At 36.8% G+C, this 19,394-nt stretch overlaps 1 protein-coding gene across 8 annotated transcripts in view; it reads right to left on the reverse strand.

Annotated features, from left to right (window-relative positions):
* Positions 1 to 19,394, reverse strand: part of NUP98 (nucleoporin 98 and 96 precursor) — a gene marked incomplete at its 3' end in the record, with an annotated part of 99,270 nt that overhangs the window by 14,293 nt on the left and 65,583 nt on the right. For 7 of the 8 annotated variants that reach the window (XM_081154979.1, XM_081154982.1, XM_081154983.1 and 4 more), the window contains 9 exons: positions 18,529 to 18,693; positions 13,144 to 13,326; positions 12,327 to 12,483; positions 10,284 to 10,713; positions 8,852 to 9,081; positions 7,444 to 7,710; positions 3,390 to 3,547; positions 2,496 to 2,639; positions 1,362 to 1,501 (listed from right to left, as the gene is read on the reverse strand). In XM_081154979.1, coding sequence (XP_081011105.1) covers positions 1,362 to 1,501; positions 2,496 to 2,639; positions 3,390 to 3,547; positions 7,444 to 7,710; positions 8,852 to 9,081; positions 10,284 to 10,713; positions 12,327 to 12,483; positions 13,144 to 13,326; positions 18,529 to 18,693 — 1,874 coding nt within the window. Of the gene's footprint in view, positions 1 to 1,361; positions 1,502 to 2,495; positions 2,640 to 3,389; positions 3,548 to 7,443; positions 7,711 to 8,851; positions 9,082 to 10,279; positions 10,714 to 12,326; positions 12,484 to 13,143; positions 13,327 to 18,528; positions 18,694 to 19,394 lie in introns of those variants that run through there. The other variant, XM_081154984.1, reaches the window with a different exon arrangement.

The raw sequence follows: 19,394 nt of genomic DNA on the forward strand, positions 1-19,394 counted from the left end.
GGGACAATGCTCCAACCAACTAAGCCAGGGCAGCCCTATATCTATTTTAAAAATTTATTTTACAGTTTTAAAATTTTAATAAATTGGACTTTGTAAAATTTTTACTCTTAATTTTTTTTAAAAAATTAAAAATCAAGCACTTATACTGCGAGAAAATAATCGCAAAAATACATTTATAATAATGAAATTATATCCAGAATATGTAAAGAACTATTAACACAATTAAGACAACCCTATAAAAAATGGAAAAAAGATTTGAACAGCCACTTTAATGAGAAGATAATACAGCTGATATGTAAGCACATGAAAAAATGCTCAACATCATTAGGCATTAGGAAAATGCAAATCAAAACACAATTTTAGTTATATATATGTTTTACCACCATAAAAAGACTATTATACTATAATTGATATAGTTAAATACCCTTTATTTAAAAGAAATTATTTGAAGAATGGAAATGAGATATGAACTATTAGTTTTGACTTGAGAAAACCCCTCAGTGTTTCTAATATAAAATATAAAAAGACAGTTCTGAGATAGTTTTAATTAACTGATTAGATATAATAATAGCATGTGTTAACATATTCCTGTAGGATAAATAAACCACTCCTCATTTCTTATTAAAACACACACATGTACCACTATATGAGATACCACTATGTGCCAGCAAATATGGTAAAATTTAAAACCTCTGTCCATCAACAAATGAATAAATTATGCAATAAAAGTACTTTTGTTACACACATTAACATAAATAAATCTCAAAATCATTATGCTAAGTGAAAGAAGCCAGGCACAAAAGAACATACACAGTGATCCCAATTATATAAAATTCTAGAAGAGCAAAACTAATCTACAGTAATGAAAAGTTGGTCAGTAGTTCTCTTGGGTAGTGACTGATTGCAAAGGGGCATGAGGGATCTCTTTGGGGGTTACGTAAATGTCTTCTTTTGAAAAAAAAAGTTTTTATTGTTTTCAGAGAGAGGAAGGGAGAGGGAGAAAGAGAGCGAGAAACATTGATGAGTCATTGATCAGCTGCCTCCTGCATACCCCCTGCTGAGGATCAAGCCTGAAACCCAGGCATGTGACTTGACCGAGAATCGACCTCTATCTCCTTGTTCATGGGTTGACACTCAACCACTGAGCCACACCAGCCAGGCTGTAAATGTCATCTAGATTATGATGAGAGTTATGTTAAAACCTTTAAACCACATTCTTTAGTACATGCGAACTGTATCTCATTAAAGTTGATTATTTTGGTAATTTATACAGAATGGCAATCTGGCCATGTATGAAAGGGAAAGCACTCCCAACAGCTCATGGAACCCTCAAGTGACTACACTGCACAGCTCTGACTTACCTGTCACTATAGAGTTTTAGAAGATGAAAGCAGACGTCTTGAAGTGGTCTTCGTGAGTCTTGTTCCTTCTCCATATAGCCAGAGCCCTCTAGGTATGAAGGAAGTGGAGAGCAGGCGTATCTGTCACTCTCAGAGGTATTCTGAAGGTAAGCATTTGATAAAACAATACATCAGCTACTAGTGTGTTCCACTGATGCTATCTTGTCTCAATTACTCAAGACACATGTTTAAGAATGATGTGACAACTTCTAAAGGAATGTGCAAAAGATTTTAAATTTATTTAGATTAGTAATATATTCCACCTGTCTTCAAGGGACTGGCAAAGACTTCAGAGAGCTCTCACTAATCTCACCACTTTTCTTGCCACAATTCTTATTACACTCAGTTTCTTTAGTGTTCTCTTTTTCCTGACAAATAATATCAAAGATAATAAAAATGGAGAGTAAGAGAACTGAAAAAATGATGGCATTAAAAACAATAATAATACCTTAACCTCAGCACTAACAAATATGAAATATGATATTCAGAAGCAAATCTTAACCTAACTTGGGGCCATAGCAAATGTGAGATAAGGCATACCCAAAGGAATAAGACAGCATTTGGAATTAAAAACATAAACCCTTTTATTTGGGGGAGAAAAAAAACCCCAAAAAAGTCAGTTATGGAAACACATCATATTAAATACAGCGGAAGCAGACACTTGGGAAAGTTTAAGGATAGCCCTATTCAGAGGCAGGAGAAAAGGAAAAAGTGTCCCATCAGATTTCCTGGGTCCATTTCAATTTTATGAAAATTCACAAAGAAAAGCAAGTAGGCCTGGCTGGCATGGCTCAGTGGTTGAGCATTGACATATGAACCAGGAGGTCATGGTTTGATTCCGATCATGGCACATCCCTGGGTTGTGGGCTCAATTCCCAGTGAGGGGTGTGTAGGAGGCAGCCGATCAATGACTTCCTCATCATTGATTTTTTATCTCTCTCTCTCCTCTCCCTTCCTCTCTCTGAAATCAGTAAAAACATATTTTTTAAAAATTATGAAAAAGAAAAGCAGTTAGGAAAAAGTATTATGAAATGTGACTTGATGGCAAAAGCAGAACTACCAGGACTGTTGCTTGGCTCTACTGGACACACATACCTGAAATGCTTCCTCATACATGCTGAGTGCCATGGAAATGGAGGCTGTTGGTGGAAGCAAATACCAAAGATGGACAGCCAGGGAGCGTTTCCAATCCAACTGGGAGCACACATTAATTTGCTTCTGCTCTGAGAGCTGCCACACCTGCAGGAGACAAAAATCACTATTATAGCTACAGATTATACGTTACCTTGTTACTGCCCAGGTCTGAAACTTATTCACTTATTCAGGGAACAGTTTAAATTATCTAGATAGCAGTGTTAATAATCCAGAAATAAAACACACATTCCCTAGGTGGAAGGTGATGGGGTGGATCTAGACAATCTGAGAACCACAGAGGTCTGCACACTGAGCACAGCTGCCAACTTATAAATTCTGACCAGCTTTTTCATTTTTGGAAACTGACTTTAAGATGGCAAACTGGTAGGCAGCAATGGAGAACTGGCTTAACATAATTATGGTATATCATCCATATAATGGAACAGAAGTGATCATTAAACAGAATAAGGCTGTCCAACATGAAAAATATCCATACACATCAAGTAAAAAGAAGTTGCAGAATTGTTACGTATAACTGATTTTACTTGAATATACACGTGTTAATATGCATATATGTATTTTAACATACTTAAGTACGTCTAGGAAGACAACAAATTATGTTATCACTATGATATGGGATATGGTGAATTTTAACATTTTTATTTCTATATATAACTAGTTGTTTTTTACAATGTACATGTTGTACCTTTGTAATTTTCCATTAAAATTTCCATTGAAAATAAGTTAGTTATACATAATAATGTATAATTTTCAAAGATGGCTTTTTACCTTAACTTAAGCAATCTAGAACTTATGAGAAAATTTATGAGAGTTTACGAGAAAAGAGGAAAATACCGGTTTTCCAGCCAACAGGGCAAAGATGCGCAATCTCTCATCCTGGATGAAGCAGTCAGCCTGGAGCTGATGCCAATCTACCAGTTGCATGGTAAGCAGCTCCCGGACAGACTGGCTACCCACCAACTGGGATAAAAGAAGGGCAAGACGATGATCACCTGTAAGAAAAACAGAATTGCTTTGGTGATGCTGAGGATTTAGACTTTCAGAAACACTTGGGGGCATTGCCTTATTTCTTCCAGCACTCAGGACAGAGGACTGAACACCTGTGACTGTTTTTCCCAGTAGTGCCAAAATATCGATCAAGAACTTACCACTTTCTGCTTAGGTAGAAAACCTTCAAAGTAGTTTAGTCCAAATTACATATGGGTTATATAGTATACCAAGTTCAGTGACAGAGCTACTATTACATTACTTCTGTGACCCTAGACAAGGCACTTCATCTATAAAATGGAGGAAAATATTATCTGATTCAAAGATTTGTAGTGAAAACTGAGATGACAAAATTGATAACATGCCCAAATAGAAGGTACTCTATAATGACACTGAGAAATGGCAAACCCAAACCTAAAAAAACAACACGTGTGTATGATATAAAGAGAATGGTTGAGTCCTTTAATCTCACAGGTCCAATAATCTCTTTTAATAAATTTTTTTAAGTACAAAGGGCTGGGGCAATAAAGAGTCTAATCAATCAGAATGTGAAGGGACAGAAATTCTGGCTTATGAAAATTTCCAGTTAAACTGTAAGCTGAGAAAAATTCTGTCTCAGCTCTTAATACAAACTTCCTAAGAGTCAAACTCCTAAAAGTCAGTAGACCTTTTCCTTTTGTTTTTGTATATGGGTCAGTGCTTACATGACTTTTAAGTACTGTTCTCATAGAAACTAAGGCTCTCATCTCAAATAGCTTTCTTCACAAACTGAAGAGGCCTGGAGGAAAGAAATCATGCATCAGGACACATCTGGAAATGAGCTGCTAAGCCAAGTTGTCTCTCTGATGTATGTAGGTAACAAATGAATGACTGGACTATGATTCATGCAGTAAGTGCTGAGCCCACCTGACCATGAGCTGCTAGTGTTCTAGATAAATAATAATAAAGGCAAAAAGCAAAATGTTATTTCTGTGTCTGTAGAACCCCAAAGAGAGGGTTTACTAGTCAACAAGTGTAAATATCCTGGAGTACTAAAGATGGTCAAGTTCAGAGAAGAAATTGGAATATCATATCTCGATACAATCGTTTAGATCACTTCTCTTTGCTGAGATCATACAACCAATCAACTAGCTTCTGCCAATCCTTGACTTTTCACATAGACTTTCCCATTGATGAGAACATATACTCAAGCTCAAGTTGGTTTTAGTGCATGGTGTAAAGTAAGGATCTAAATCAGTCTTTTACATGTGAATATCCAACTACCCTAGCATTATTTGTTGAAAAGACTATCCTTTAACATTTAAATTGTGTTGGCACCTTTGTCAAAAATTACTGACCATAAGTGAAAGGGTTTTATATTTGGATTCTCATTTCTGTTACCTTGACCTGTACATTTATCCTTTTACCAGTACACTGTCTTTATAGAAGTTTTGAAATCACAAAGTGTTGAGTTCCCTGATTTTATTCACTTATAACACTATTTAGGTGTTTTTACATTTCCAAATAAGGATCAGGCCCTGCAAAAAAGCTTGCTGGAGATTTTGATACTGTGTGGAATGTACAGGATGGACCAAAAGTAGGTTTACAGTTGTGAGTATACAAAACAGTTTATGCTTGTATTATTATTTATTAATTATTGTATTATTTCCATATAAACTATAAACCTACTTTACTTTTGCCTCACCCTGCAGAGATTGATTTGGGGAGAACAGATATATTAACAATTCTGAGGTTTCCAACCCATCAATGGTTCTCAGCCTGGGTGGTTTTGCCCCCCAGAGAACATTTGGCAAATATCTGAAGATATTTTTGGTTATCTACAAGGGAGAAAACTCTTGAGCAGATGGAGAGAATGCTCTTAAATATTCTACAATGCCAGGGAGCCTCCAAAGCAAAAAATTACCTAAAAATGCCAATAGTGTCGAGGATGAGATGTATTCCATCTCACAGATGTATTCCATGAACACAGACTGCATCTTCATTTATTTAGGTCTTTTATTTCTCCAGCAATATTGTGTAGTTTTCAGCGTACAAGTCTTACATTTTTGTTACATATATTCTTTAAGTATTTTAGTCTTTCAGATGCTATTATGAATGGGTTTTTTAAAATTTCACTTTTGGATTTTTTGTTACTAAAACACAGAAATACAAATTGAATTTTGTATATTGACCTTAAATCCTGAGACCCTGTTGAACTAGTTTATTAGTCCCACTACCTTTTCTGTGGATTCCACAGGACTGTTTATACACAGAAATCATGCTGGCTATGAATAAAGACAGTTTTACCTCTTCCTTTTAAATCTGTATAACATTTTATTCTTATTTTTTTGTTAATCCTCACCTGAGGATATTTTTTCCATTGAGAGAGAGTGGAAGAAAGGGAGGAAGGGAGGGGGACAGGGAGAGGAAGAGAAGAGAAATATTGATGTGAGAAAGACTCATCAATTGGTTGCACACACCCCAACCAGGGCTGGGGAGTGAACCCACAACCCAGGTACATGCCCTTGATCAGGGAATCGAACCCTTGACCCTTTGGTGCGCAGGCCAATGCTCTAAGCACTGAACCACACCGGCCAGTGCTGTACAACTTTCACTTCTTTTTCGTGCCTGAATACATTGGTTACAACATCCATTACTGTACAGAAATGGTATTCCCAATCTCAGGGTAAAATCATTCAGTCTTTCAAACACTAAGTATGATGTTAAGCTGTAGGTTTTTTGTAGATTCACTTTGATATCAGGGTAATAATGTCATCATAGGATAAGTTGGAAAGTGCTCCCTCTTGGATTTTCTAGAGAGGCAGCAGAACACTGGTATTAATTCATCTTTATAAATATAAGAGATAGTTCACCAGTGAAGATATATGGTGTAGGCTTTTCTGAGTGAAGATTTTAAATTATGAATTCAATTTCTTTACCTGTTATGGATCTATTTAGATTTTCTACTTTTTCTTGAAACAGTTTTGGTTAATTTATATTTTGCTAGGAATTTGTCATTTTTATCTCAGTAGCTGAATTTGTTGACATAGAATTTTTCATAGTATTCCCCTTTCTGTAGGGTTAGGAGTAATACTCACTCTTCACTTCTGTCCTTAGCAATTTGTGTCTTTATTTTTCTCATCATCAGTGTAGTTAATAATTTGTAACTTTCTTGCTCTTTTAAAAAAACTTTTAGTTTTATTGATCTCTCTGTTTTTATGTTTTCATTTCCACTGATTTCTGTTCTAATCTTTATTATTTCCTCCCTTCTTCTACTTTTGGATTTAGTTTGCTCTTTTGCTAGTTTCTTAAGGTAAAAGCTTAGGTTATTGATTTGAGGTGTTTCTTCTTGTTGGGTAATTAACAGGTTAACACTGGTTGATAGTGTTCAAGATTCTTTTTTTTTTTTCTTTGCCTCTCCCCTGTTTAAGTATTCTATACTCTTGATTTTCTGTCTAGTTGTTCTATCAATTATTGAAAGCAGAGTCAGTGAAGCAAAAGTTTAATCTTAGGGTAAAAAAATAAAATAAAATTTGTGAATAAACAAATTGAAGGATCCAACATCTGATACTCCTTAAGGTTCTCTTCCACTACATGTATGTGTGCTGGTGAGCACTTTCTATCTTTAATGATTCATAATCTTTATTGCTTTATAGGTCTTGCTTATCTGCATTTTCTAGTTTTAGTACAACTGTGTATGTAGCATATAAAATTAAAATACTTTTAATTAAGTAAATCTAATATTTAAGGGTCTAAAAAGTAAACTAGAAGACACAGTCCCTCCTCTGGAGGAATGAGCAATATTCCTGGGATGTCTATACTTAACACTCAGGATAAAAGACAAAAATCAAGTCCACAATTAAGAGGTAGGGACAGTAAGTAGGAAGTAGGCAGAGGTACAGAGAAGGACCATATGCCCTACCTGACTGCTGGGCCAGAGAGCAGGCCTCACTGATCCTCTTGCCTGTTAGGTAGCTGAAAACAGCCTCCACAGGGTTGTCTTTTCGAGTTAAGGAGACCTCCTCCTCAATTTGAGGTGCAGCCGTATGGGATAGCCAGCGAGAGAAAGCTCTTCTTCGCTCCAGAATCTGAATGTATTCACTGGGTTCATCCAGCTGGCTGTCAAGCTCCTTCAGGTGGCCCCACAGAGCTTCACATAATGTCCATGTTAGGCTCCACTGCTTCACAACTAAGGAAATGACAGGAATATAATGCTATGACACAAGTCTTACAGCAACTACAGAGGGAGCATCATTCTAATTGTAGTGAGTCTAAATGACACTATTCAAAGCACTTAAGAATAATAAGCCAGCTATAAGATACAGGTTTATAGTTGTGAGTACATGAAACACAGAGTTTACTACAGTATTATTATTTATTAATTATTGTATTATTTTCCATACAAACAACTGGAAACCTTTTGCCCCACCCCTATATACAATGTGACTACACAGTAGTTACTATCTTCATTTTACAGATGAGGAAGTAAGGTAGAGTGTTACATGACTTGCTCAGTGTTCCAGGCAATATGCAGCAGAGGTAGGATTCAAACCCAAGTAATGAGTCCAACTCTATATGCTTAACCACTACGTATAGTGCCCCTCTAGAAGGAAAACAAAAAGGAAGCACTGTTTACCACTTTAAGCTGCTTACAAGTATACACTGGGAAGATAATTCACATGTTTGAAAAGATGAACATAATTCCCAAAATGTGTGGAATGGAACATTCTAAAATAGTCTCCACTTTTCAATAACGGTGATGTTGTAAAATGCTGTGAGACATGTAATTATGATTTTTCTATTATTTTAAACAGTAAGTTCCCAAATTGAAAATGCTGTGAGACATGTAATTATGATTTTTCTATTATTTTAAACAGTAAGTTCCCAAATTGAAAAAAAGACTTTTATCCAAGTAGTGTTTCAGAAAAACATGGTCACAATAGTTATAGAGACAACTGTGAGAGAGGTCAGGAAGGCAGTCATAAACACAAAAGTTGTTGGGAAGACCAAGCGAGAATTGAACTGGACATGGAAGAATGGGTAAAATTTAGAAAAGCAAGAAGGAATTAAGCTCTCTTCCCCTCTGTTCTCTGCATGGGGAAAGAAAGGAGATTTCATAAATCCAGGAGAGCTGACTGGCTACAGTTCCTTTGAACAGAACTTGTGTATAACTTCTCCTTACCTGGGACTTTGCTCATCACAACTCAACCACAGACAAGGGCTCAGGTACGCACCTACTCACTACACTGGTGCACTGAAATTCATTCTCCTATGAACACATGCTCCTACCCGTTCCAGGAACATCAAACAGAAGCAAGATCCATACTCACTTTGAGCTTCCAATAAATCTCCGGATGCTTCCTTAACCCAATCTGCATAGTCATGAATGACAGCAACTCCTGGATTGGGAACAATGAGAGGACAAAGCTCATCCACATGGACAGTGCTGTGTTTTAATTTGAGCTCCAGAGGTGTCTGGTATAACTGCAGGTCTTCATCCAGCTTCTTTTTTCTCACACTGAGTTTTTCCAAATGAACTTTGAATGGGGATTCATTTAGGCTACAAGGGCAAATGATAAACAAGATAGAAAATAAAGGTAAGACAGACGCTAGAATTTTCCTATAACCAAAAGTTTCTTTTTATGATTACAAATAGAATGCAAAATGATTTAAAAGAAATTCTGTTTCCTGATGTTGAACCATAATGAATGTACTTGCTATATACTGAGTAAACAAATTATCTGACCCATGCATTCAGAATCCAAACCTTCTTAGCTGAGGTTCAACAAGCATAGCAATTGGTTAGACTTGGAACTGACTTCAACATACAACTGGATACTATAAAATTCAAGGGCCAAAAATTGTGTGATACCCATTTCTCAAATTACATTTCATGAGGTATCAAAAGTCACTGAAGAAATTACTCCAAATTAAGATTAACATATAGTAAATCTGGCCTTGATTCAATTTTTAAGATTGATATCAACAACTTCCAAAATATCATGACACCATGCATAGCCCAAGTTTAGAATCAACATTCCTAATTGTGAGGTTCAAGAGATGCTGTTATTTCTTCAAAGTCAACTTTAAAAACTAGGAATAATAGTTGATCATAGCCACTTAATCTGTAGTAAAGATAGAACAATTTGTTATAATTATTAAAATAGGAAACTATTATATATTTTGCACAACTGCATACATACTGCTTAGTAACTACCAGAAAACCATACATATGGTCTTATGGCATATATATAGAATATATAGAACTGTAAGCATACACATGTAAATGTTACTGGTAGGAACTGTATAGAAATATATAACACATATAGTAATCAACTGTCACCTTATTTCCAAATATTTATGCATGGATTATCCACAGTTCATACATTCTTTTTATCAGGTCTAAGATGCAGAAAATGTGTTTAGTTGAGAATATACCTTATATATGAAGAAAATGCAAATATCTGAGAAAACTGAAACAATGACTAAGGTAATGAAAAGGATGAAAGCCCAAAGGAATGCTGTGGCATTAGCTTTAGGTCTGTTAGTTTTCTAACTAAAGTTTAACTACTAGGTATTATCTTTACCTTCATGGTATAAATGGAGTTATCTTACTAATCATTTCAGTTTTTAATTATGTAAATATCTTCTGCTATCTAAAATTGTGCTAAGAATATATCTAGAAAGATTTCCTGATGATATAAAGTTCTTTCTCACCTACCATGTTACCTTTCTCAAAAAGCATAAGGAAATGTGACTCACGATTTAACAGCCACTGGATTAGGCAGGAATCCATATTCCACAGAATCAGCAGTCTGATGATTTTCCAGTTCACGAGAGCCACTCAGCTGTTCACCACTATTAGCAAGAGTCCAGTTCGGGCCCCAACCAACCCGAAATGAGCGTCCCATAAATAAGGCCATGTCCATCAAGAGTTTCCCCCTGCCATAGGTAACAGACTTTTCAAGAGCGACTAGGCCGGGTTGTCTGCGAGTTCCCACTGTTTTCAACTGAACCTCAGGGACAGGGCTGGGCACTGTAAACACAGAGGTCAGGGGTGGAGGGACAGACCAAGTAGATGTGGATGGGACATTCATCAAAGATGATGTTCTGGGAGTGCGACATTCTTGCACAGAGGCACTTGGTGAAAAAAAGGCTCCACTTGTAAATTTTGATTGTAGCAACCCACCAACTAAAATAAGGGGGGGGAGGCTATTAGAAAATACAGACTATTGCTTCTTGAACAACAACAATCAGGAAAGTTGAACTTACAGCTTTACCAAACTAATTAAATCAGATACAGAAGACCAGAAGCAGGTTAAGTCAGATACTGCAGAACCTACTCTTCCAACCAGAAAATGAAGGCAGAAATTCTCATGATATCAACAAATAACATTAATAATAAACACTACTACTACTATTTTAAAAAATTATCTAGCACTTATCTGCAGTAGACTCTGCATAAGCAATTTATATACAATGTTTCATTTTATCCTTTGATAACTTCATTAAATGAAGAACATTGCTATCTTCATTTTACAAGTAAGAAAACAGGGCTCAAATCCAAACCCACAATGCTACTAAAGTAGCAGGACTGAAAGATGACTAATGCTCATGCCCCTATCAGAATGCTAAATGTAACCATGTTGTAGTTAATATAAAAAGCATAATAAGCCCAGCTGGCATGGCTCAGCGGTTTAGCATCAACCTATGATCCAGGAGATCAAGGTTTGATTCCTGGTCAGGGCACATGCCTGGGTTTTGGGCTCCATCCCCAGTGGGGGGGCATGAAGGAGGCAGTCGATCAATGATGACTCTCTCATCACTGATGTTTCTATCTCTCTCTCTCCTTTCTTCTCTCTGAAATCCACAAAGACATATTTTAAAAAAACATTTTTTTAAAAAGCATAATAAGATCAAAATTCAAATTCCTACCACTGTAATGCTCAATGCTGGACTTAAGGAAACACAGATCCACTGAGTCATGTGATTGCACGTCCTTTCAGAAAGACAGTTCCTGTTACTATTGCCTGTTTTCCAATTTTATATGGTTCCAGTCTTAAGCAAGGAGGTAGTTACTGAAATATGAATTTTCATACAGTGGCCATAATTGAAAAGGTTTGTGAATGTTTAACTGATGCTTTACTAGTTAAAGTATTAAAGAAGGAAAGTTAATGTATTAGGGCACTCAAAAGAATTGAAAAATAAATGTTTAGTTTTTAAGACAACAAACAAATGTCTTTCTGGTTTTCAAAATATTTTGACATTACATCTGTTTATGTCCTTTGCTGACAACAATACTCTCTCTCTAATCCCACAAGAAAAGGGAAAGCTTTAAAATCAAACATGTAATGATTTCCCTAGGAGTTTTGGAGGGTTTAGGGAAAAGTAGAAAGCTGACAAGTTTTGTGTATTATGAGAAGGAACACTTGCCCCTAAAAGGCAGTAAGAACAGTGTCAGCACTGTGAAATAAGAGTACAGTGCAGGACAACTTGCCATTTCCTCAATAGTCTGATAAACATTAGGAAATGTAAGATTACCTAATCCACATTCATAAGCAAATGAAAACATGACCCTAAACAAAACACAAATGCTTTTTTCTCCGTATAACTTTCGGTGGCATCAATAAAAAAAATCATAGTTTTTAAAAACTGGCCCCACCTTACGTATAAGACTATACTTCCTCTTGGAGTCCTTGTTATAGCCTTTAGAGGGATATTTGCAAGAGAAGTCGACTTAATTTAGAAGATATGTGAAAAGCAGGACTTCATGGCTTTCTTAAAAAAGAGCATCTTTTACAGTACCTAATGAACGGGATTTTGATGAGTGGGATGCTGAAATGGGGAGTCTGGGAGAACAGATTTCTTGAGAAGTATCTGCTTTAGAAGGAAGGCGGCTGAAGCGTTGATCCAGGACCGTGTCTGCTTCTTCCTCATCAGCAAGCAATGATGCTTTCATGATCTAAAAAGGCAATATCTATAGAATGAATGTGCTCCTCCAAATCCAAAGGCCATAAAAGAAAAATGCAGTTGACAACAACCAATAAATCGCTCTGCCTCAAGGTTGTGCCCAGAGTAGGTATAACATTTGTATAACTGACTCAATTACAGTTGTATATACCTGAAGGGTAAAAAGTTATACAATACTCTTCCTCCTTTGTATCTACAGTCTTACCAGAGGCTGGCACATAGCAATCACTCACACATTTGCTAAATGAATGATGTCAAAACCAAACATAAACCAAAGGCTAAAGTCATAACACGCCAAAAGCGAAGGGCAGGGGGAAAACAGAGCTTAAAGAAGCCTGCATCTACTAAGTGTTTTTTTTAACTTTTAACTTGTGGAGAACTTTCAAGAGCCTCAAAACTACCCTACGAAGTAAACAAAGTAATATTTTATAGAGAAAAACGAGTGTTCACAGATGTTAGAATCCAGGCCTTCTGAATCTCAATATAGTTCTTCCTTCCTGAATAGGAAAATAAGGCTCAAATATGGGTCAAATTACTGTTTTTTCTTATTCCAGTGAACACTGTGCTCTTAATTAAAGGAAGACACCTGACGTTACGCAAAGGAAGTATTAGTTTGGCTTCCTGTCGTAGTAAGGGTGGGTTAGGACTTCACCTGTAAAACATGTGGATTAATTCCCAGTGAAGATGCAATGTGTGTTGAGGCAGACACAGGTTCCTGATCCTCAGGCACGCTCTCTTCTAACATGGAATCCAAAACTGGCTCCTGGGTGATATCTACCATGTCACTGTCCAGTTCCACAACCCTCCCTAACTGCTCCACCTCTGGGCTCTGGCTCTGTAGACAGCAGAAAGATTAGGGAAGCAGCATTAAATTACACCAAATAGACTTAGAGCTTTGAGACAAAAGTAGTTTATTCAGAATATGATATTGCCATATTAGATTCTGCCCATTCTACACAATGTGAGGTAGCATATTTGCAAAAGTAGATTTAACAATTATCCAAAAATCTCCCCTACAACTACCTGGGATCCAAATGATGGTTCACCGAATCACCTTTTTGTAATATCATGGTCTGGTGTCTGGAACCTAAGGCAGCACCCATTATGAACAAATGGTGGTCTTCAGACAAAGACTATGCCTTACCTGACTTAGCTAGCAACTACCATTTTCCAATTTACACAGGGTCACCCTCCCTTCACACTGCCTTATAGCTAGAAGCCATTGGGAAAGAGAATAAAAGGTACAAATATCAAAGTCGCATGTAACTTTGCACTGTTTTAAAGAAAACACTTAAAAATAAATTTCTAGTTAACACAATGTGGGGCTTGGAATTTATCTTTTGGGTGACTGCATCCTAAGGTCAGCTGGACTCTACCTGTGCAGGACCATGTAAGATACAAGAACTGTCACTCTAACTTCCCAAAAGAGACAACAAAGTAGTATTATCAGGAACAATTTTAATCTGGAAATAATTCCTTTGTTTAAAAGTGTCAAGAGTTACCAAAACAATGACTGCTCCCATCTATAACTGTAGAAAAACTGCCCAGCCAGGCGTGGCTCAGCGGTTGAGCATTGACCTAGGATCCAGGAGATCGGGGTTCAATTGCCGGTCAGGGCACATACCCGGGTTGCGGGTTGCAGCCAATCAATGACTCTCTCATCATTGATGTTTTTATCTCTCTCTCTCTCTCTCCCTCCCTCTCTCTGAAATCAATAAAGATATATTTTTAAAAAAAAAGAAAAAAAAGAAAAGAAAAACTGAGGTGTTGGATACATGGTGAATTGCCGCTTAAGATACGACCAATCCCCAAAGACTGCTTAAACAAAACTAGAAGCTAGATAATGTTCAAACGACGAAGATGATACTTTTGTTTACACATTGGGGAGGCTACAGACAGGTCTCACTACTTTTATGCTTTAAAATTCTGGGGAGGAAAAACAGTCCCAGTGATGATGAAGGATTACGGGAACAGTCTCACTCCAACAGCTCCCTAATGTTAATTTTTAACCAATGCACTTTTAGGAAAAGTTCCCATTCTCTGTCAACCTTTCAGTTAGGGTACCCTCCTCCTTTGGGCTCCCATAATACCCTGTCTATACCTATTTTATATAATGTATCACAATGTATTATAATTTCTTGCATAAATACACTTGTCCCACCAGATTGTTGAGGCATGAACACAAAGATTATGGCCTACTGTTTCCTATATCTAACGTCAAGCACATGGGTAAATTCAACATTCACTGAACACGTTCTTTGTTATTTCTATTGCCTTAGGCAGTGCTTGGTACACAGTAGAGAAAGCAATTAACTATGAAAGGACAAGAAGGAGCAAGGATGGGTGGGAGGAAAGGAAAAGGGGGAAGATGGTTCCAATGTTATATTAGTCAACAAAGAAAAGATACTAACATGAAGAGATGTTCACCTAGAACATTTTCAGGCAAATGGGAATGATTTCATCAAATAATACACTGGATACCTAAGGGAACAGCATATCTTTTAGAAGAATGCTAAAGATCAAGGCTTTATTTAGTCCATCCTCATGCATACACTTCAAAGCTACGAGATATCATCTAATAAGTGGACGTGGGGGAAATGCATTACTATGAAACCACGAGGACCTGATAAGCTCCTAGGACCCCCTATGCGTGAATTTTTTTAAAGTATATCTAATAAAAAAATGATGGCTCAGAAGGAATTGAGAAAATTAAAAAGGAAGTCCCTGGGAGGTCTGTGGAAAAGAAAGGCATGTACTGGGAGAAGCAGCCAGAAAATCATTTTAACTCTCACTTTCCCACACTGCAATCTCTTTAAAGTGGGATATCTTATTTATGTCTAAATGCCAGCAGAGTACACTACAAAGGCTAAGTACACAGACGAAATTACCGTCTATTTAGGTATATGGGAGGGTGAGGTTTCATGATTGAAACTTTTAATGATTTTGAGAAACCTCCACTCTCCAACTTAAAATAATTTTCCTCATAAAAACAAAGCTGCCAATATCCCAAAGATAAAGCATCTCTTAATCCAGTAGGTAAAATGATTCGGGTAGGGGTAGGGACAGTAAACCAAGACTTCCTTATTCAACAAAGGATAAATGATCAGTCTCTGGTTAAACAGGTATGAAAATAATTCATACTGTCCTTCTCATCCAAATAGTTTAATTCAGCATAACTACTACTGTTGCCTGCTTCCAAAACAACTTGTTTCTTAACTGCAAAGAATGTTGATATTCACTTTGCTGGAAAATCAGCCCTTCAATAACATTGTGTTCTCAAGAGAAAAAATTCCATGTCAGGGTTTCAAGGCCCACCAAATTAAGTGTGTATATTTCTACACATACACTAAGGGAAATTACTGTAGGAGGCATACAACTCAATAACATTAGTATCTGAAGCAAATATGCTTGTGGCCATAGAATTATTTTATGTATATATATATAATATATATAAATTACATAAAAATATAAAATATATGTTAAAATGTATATTTATCTATTGGATAAATTTAGATAGCTGCCATTTTATTTTTCAAAAAAGTATACATAGGTAAAATGGAATTTTCTTCAAAATCCTAAACACCTTTTTCCTTAAAAATATATTAAACTTCCTTGAAGGTACTGATGCAGTGAGCTAAAAACTGGATCTCAAATCAGCACTTTGGAAATAATGTTCTAACTACCAAACAAAACGTTTCTGCAACTGCCCTAACTCATCTGTGTGAAGGTTTTTCTGCTAAAATTTTTCCCTAACTTAAAAGGTGCAGAAGAGAAGATTATATAAAATTTTAGTTGCCTTTATGTTTTCTGATTGCTTAGATTTACTTGCTTTTTAGGAGCAAAGTAAGGCTTAAGAACAAACTACAAAGAGGTGACTGAAGATGTTATATAAAAGGCAGTGGAATAAATGTGATTAAAAATATATATAGCTCGGCTGGCGTGGCTCAGCAGTTGAGCACCGACCTAGGATCCAGGCGATCCGGTTTCGATTCCTGGTCAGGGCACATGCTCGGGTTGTGGGCTCGATCCCCAGTCAGGGGCGTGCAGGAGGCAGCCGATCAATGACTCTCTCATCATTGATGTTTCTATCTCTCTCCCCTTTCCTCTCTCTGAAATCAGTAAGATATATTAAAAAATAAAATAAGTAAAAAAATATACATCTTTCCAGAACCTGAGATTGTGTACAGGGGGGAAAGGAAACTATAACAGCCTGAAAGAACTGCGTATCATAGAAATCAACCTCTCCAAGGGGGCCAGGTGATGGTGTGAAGATAGCCTTCTTGGCACTGGAATGAGAAGACTCGCAGACCTATTCCCAGTTCATTCAGGTGGCTTAAGTATTCTCATGCCAAGTAACATGTAGGTCTCTGGTACCAAAAACTGTGCAACCACTGGGCGATATGAAGAGTTCTCCAGAATCCCACCTTACTGTTTTAACACCTTAGCGGAATATCTAAACAACTCTACCCATTTCTGCTTCCCCTATCCAAAAGGTCAAAGGCTGCCCATTTCCTCCACCAAAGAAGGTCTCTGCACAAAGCCCCCATATTCACTATATTCTTTTTTCTCATCTTGATCCTTAGCCCTCTTTTTCCTAGAACCTGGTTCTGAAATATTTTGGTGCTCAATTTGTCAAAGAACTCTCACCTACTCAAGTGTCATCACATGAATTTATAATTATCTGTTACTATTTGTATTCTGGAAATTAAAAAGTCTAAAACCACTGAGAGTCAAATTTCGTAAATTTTCATCTGTTCACAGATAAAGCTTTGCCCCCTAGCTGTATTTTTAGGATCCTCCTCCATATCACGTTTGTTGGCAGACGATAAGTATAACTGACTCTTATTCTAAGAAATACATATAATGTTAAGGTCAAAAAACACTTTGGAAAGAAAGGGATTATAAAAACTATGATTCAGACAAAATGAGCACACATAACTTGAAAACTAAGTCCATTTACAGCGTTTCTTTAGTTCAGAAGAGCTTTCTTAGGGGTATTCTAAATGCTATAAAAGATTAAAAACATAAAAGTCAATATAGTTCCCGTCTCCCACTTTTATCATACCCTCCCCTTCACTCTGTATATGCAAACATGAACATAAATACACAATTTCCAGAAATTGCCTCCCAAGAAATTATTTAATAAACCATAAAAGTTGCACAAATCAGCAGCTGTAAGAACTGTAGCATGGAAAATTCCAAAGGTTCTGCTTTTAGCAGCTGAGAGGTAGAAGATTCTTTACAAAGTAATTCTATATCAAATTCTCTTCTCTGAGGAAGTATGGCAGCAAAGAAAAAAAAATTTTTGTAACTTGACTGAATATAAACATCTAAATGAAAGTAAATTTTTATGAGTTGGCAAAGAAACTACCTGATATTAAATTACAAACCTTTCCTTATAAGGACAGGAAGTTTATGGTGGTTTAACAATACTGAAAAAGAGTTTGATACAAGTAATTGCAATAAACAATGCAGCACCTACTCTCCCCAAGACAAATAATTTGTATTCTTAAAACTTTATTTTCATAAAGATTATGTATCGTTAAAATACAAGTATCAAGAGGTTACCTGAAGTATAAGCCAAAATCTTGAGAAAAATGGAGTTAAAAACCATTGCAGAAAGCTAATTGAACTTTTAAATAACCAGGAAGATAAAGAACAAGATTAAACTTGCACATCATTAGTCAATAAAAGCAGGATTTACTCTGCATCAACCCACAGAAGCAAAAGGCTATCTTAAGTTGATCACTGAACAGAGAATTCAGCAAGTCCAAGTGAGAGAGAGGGAGGTGTTTAAGAAAGACAATCGGTAGAAGGAATGATCCAAATGGCAAGAGAATTCTTTAAATCTCTCAGGTAAAAACCAGATGCCAGTACCACCTCATGCCCTCCTCCCTTATACTTGTCTCAACGTGATTGGCAATATTTGTACTCTTCAAAGTTCCAGGGGGTCATAAAACAGCTTTGTACTAGCTGAATGACTTGCTTTTAACTTCTGTATCATGGATTCCGTTCAAATTCACTGTCCTTTCTCTACCTGGGGAGAAGGTGCTGGTTTGCCATTAAGAGCCATCTGGAATGGTACATCCTGGCCTGCAGGAGGCAAAGCAGCAGTCTTCAACTTCTTTGTACTAGCTTTGGATGGCCGTTCCTCCTCCTCTTCATCAGAATCTTGAAGGCCATACTTAGAAAAATGGGACACCTAAGGAAGGGAAGAATCCAACAAAATCAATTTTAACACTTATTATTCAGAAGAGCTTCCACAATATTCATGCTTGCTATCTTGCAGGTAAAAAAAAAGAGATATCAAAAAATTTATTTAAAGCACAATGAAATGTCACTTCACTATTTTTCTAAGATTTAGATGATGTCTGATGCATGTACTAGTTGCTCATATAATTATTAAACATATCAACACAGGAAACTGAATCCAAACGAGCCATTACTATTTTCATATCTACATACTGCTTAGCTGTTCTCTACCAACACAAGAGCCTTCAACAAGTGAAATACTCCAATTGGTCCGGCCGGGCATGGCTCAGCGGTTGAGCATCGACCTGGAATCCAGGTGATCAGGGTTTGATTCCTGGTCAGGGCACATGCCCGGTTGTGGGCACAATCAATGACTCTCTCATCATTGATGTTTCTCTCTCTCTCCCTCTCCTTTCTGCTCTCTGAAATCAATAAAGATATATTTATTATTATTTATTCATTATTTATTTTTTAAATATATCTTTATTGATTTCAGAGAGAGGAAAGGAGAGGGAGAGAGAGCTAGAAACATCAATGATGAGAGAGTCATTGATCGGCTGCAGCCCGCAACCCGGGCATTTGCCCTGACTGGGAATCGAACCCTGATCGCCTGGATCCTAGGTCAATGCTTAACCGCTGAGCCACGCCCGG

Source organism: Miniopterus schreibersii (genome assembly GCF_964146895.1).
Source record: "Miniopterus schreibersii genome assembly, chromosome: 12".
NCBI classification, from domain to species: Eukaryota; Metazoa; Chordata; class Mammalia; order Chiroptera; family Miniopteridae; genus Miniopterus; species Miniopterus schreibersii.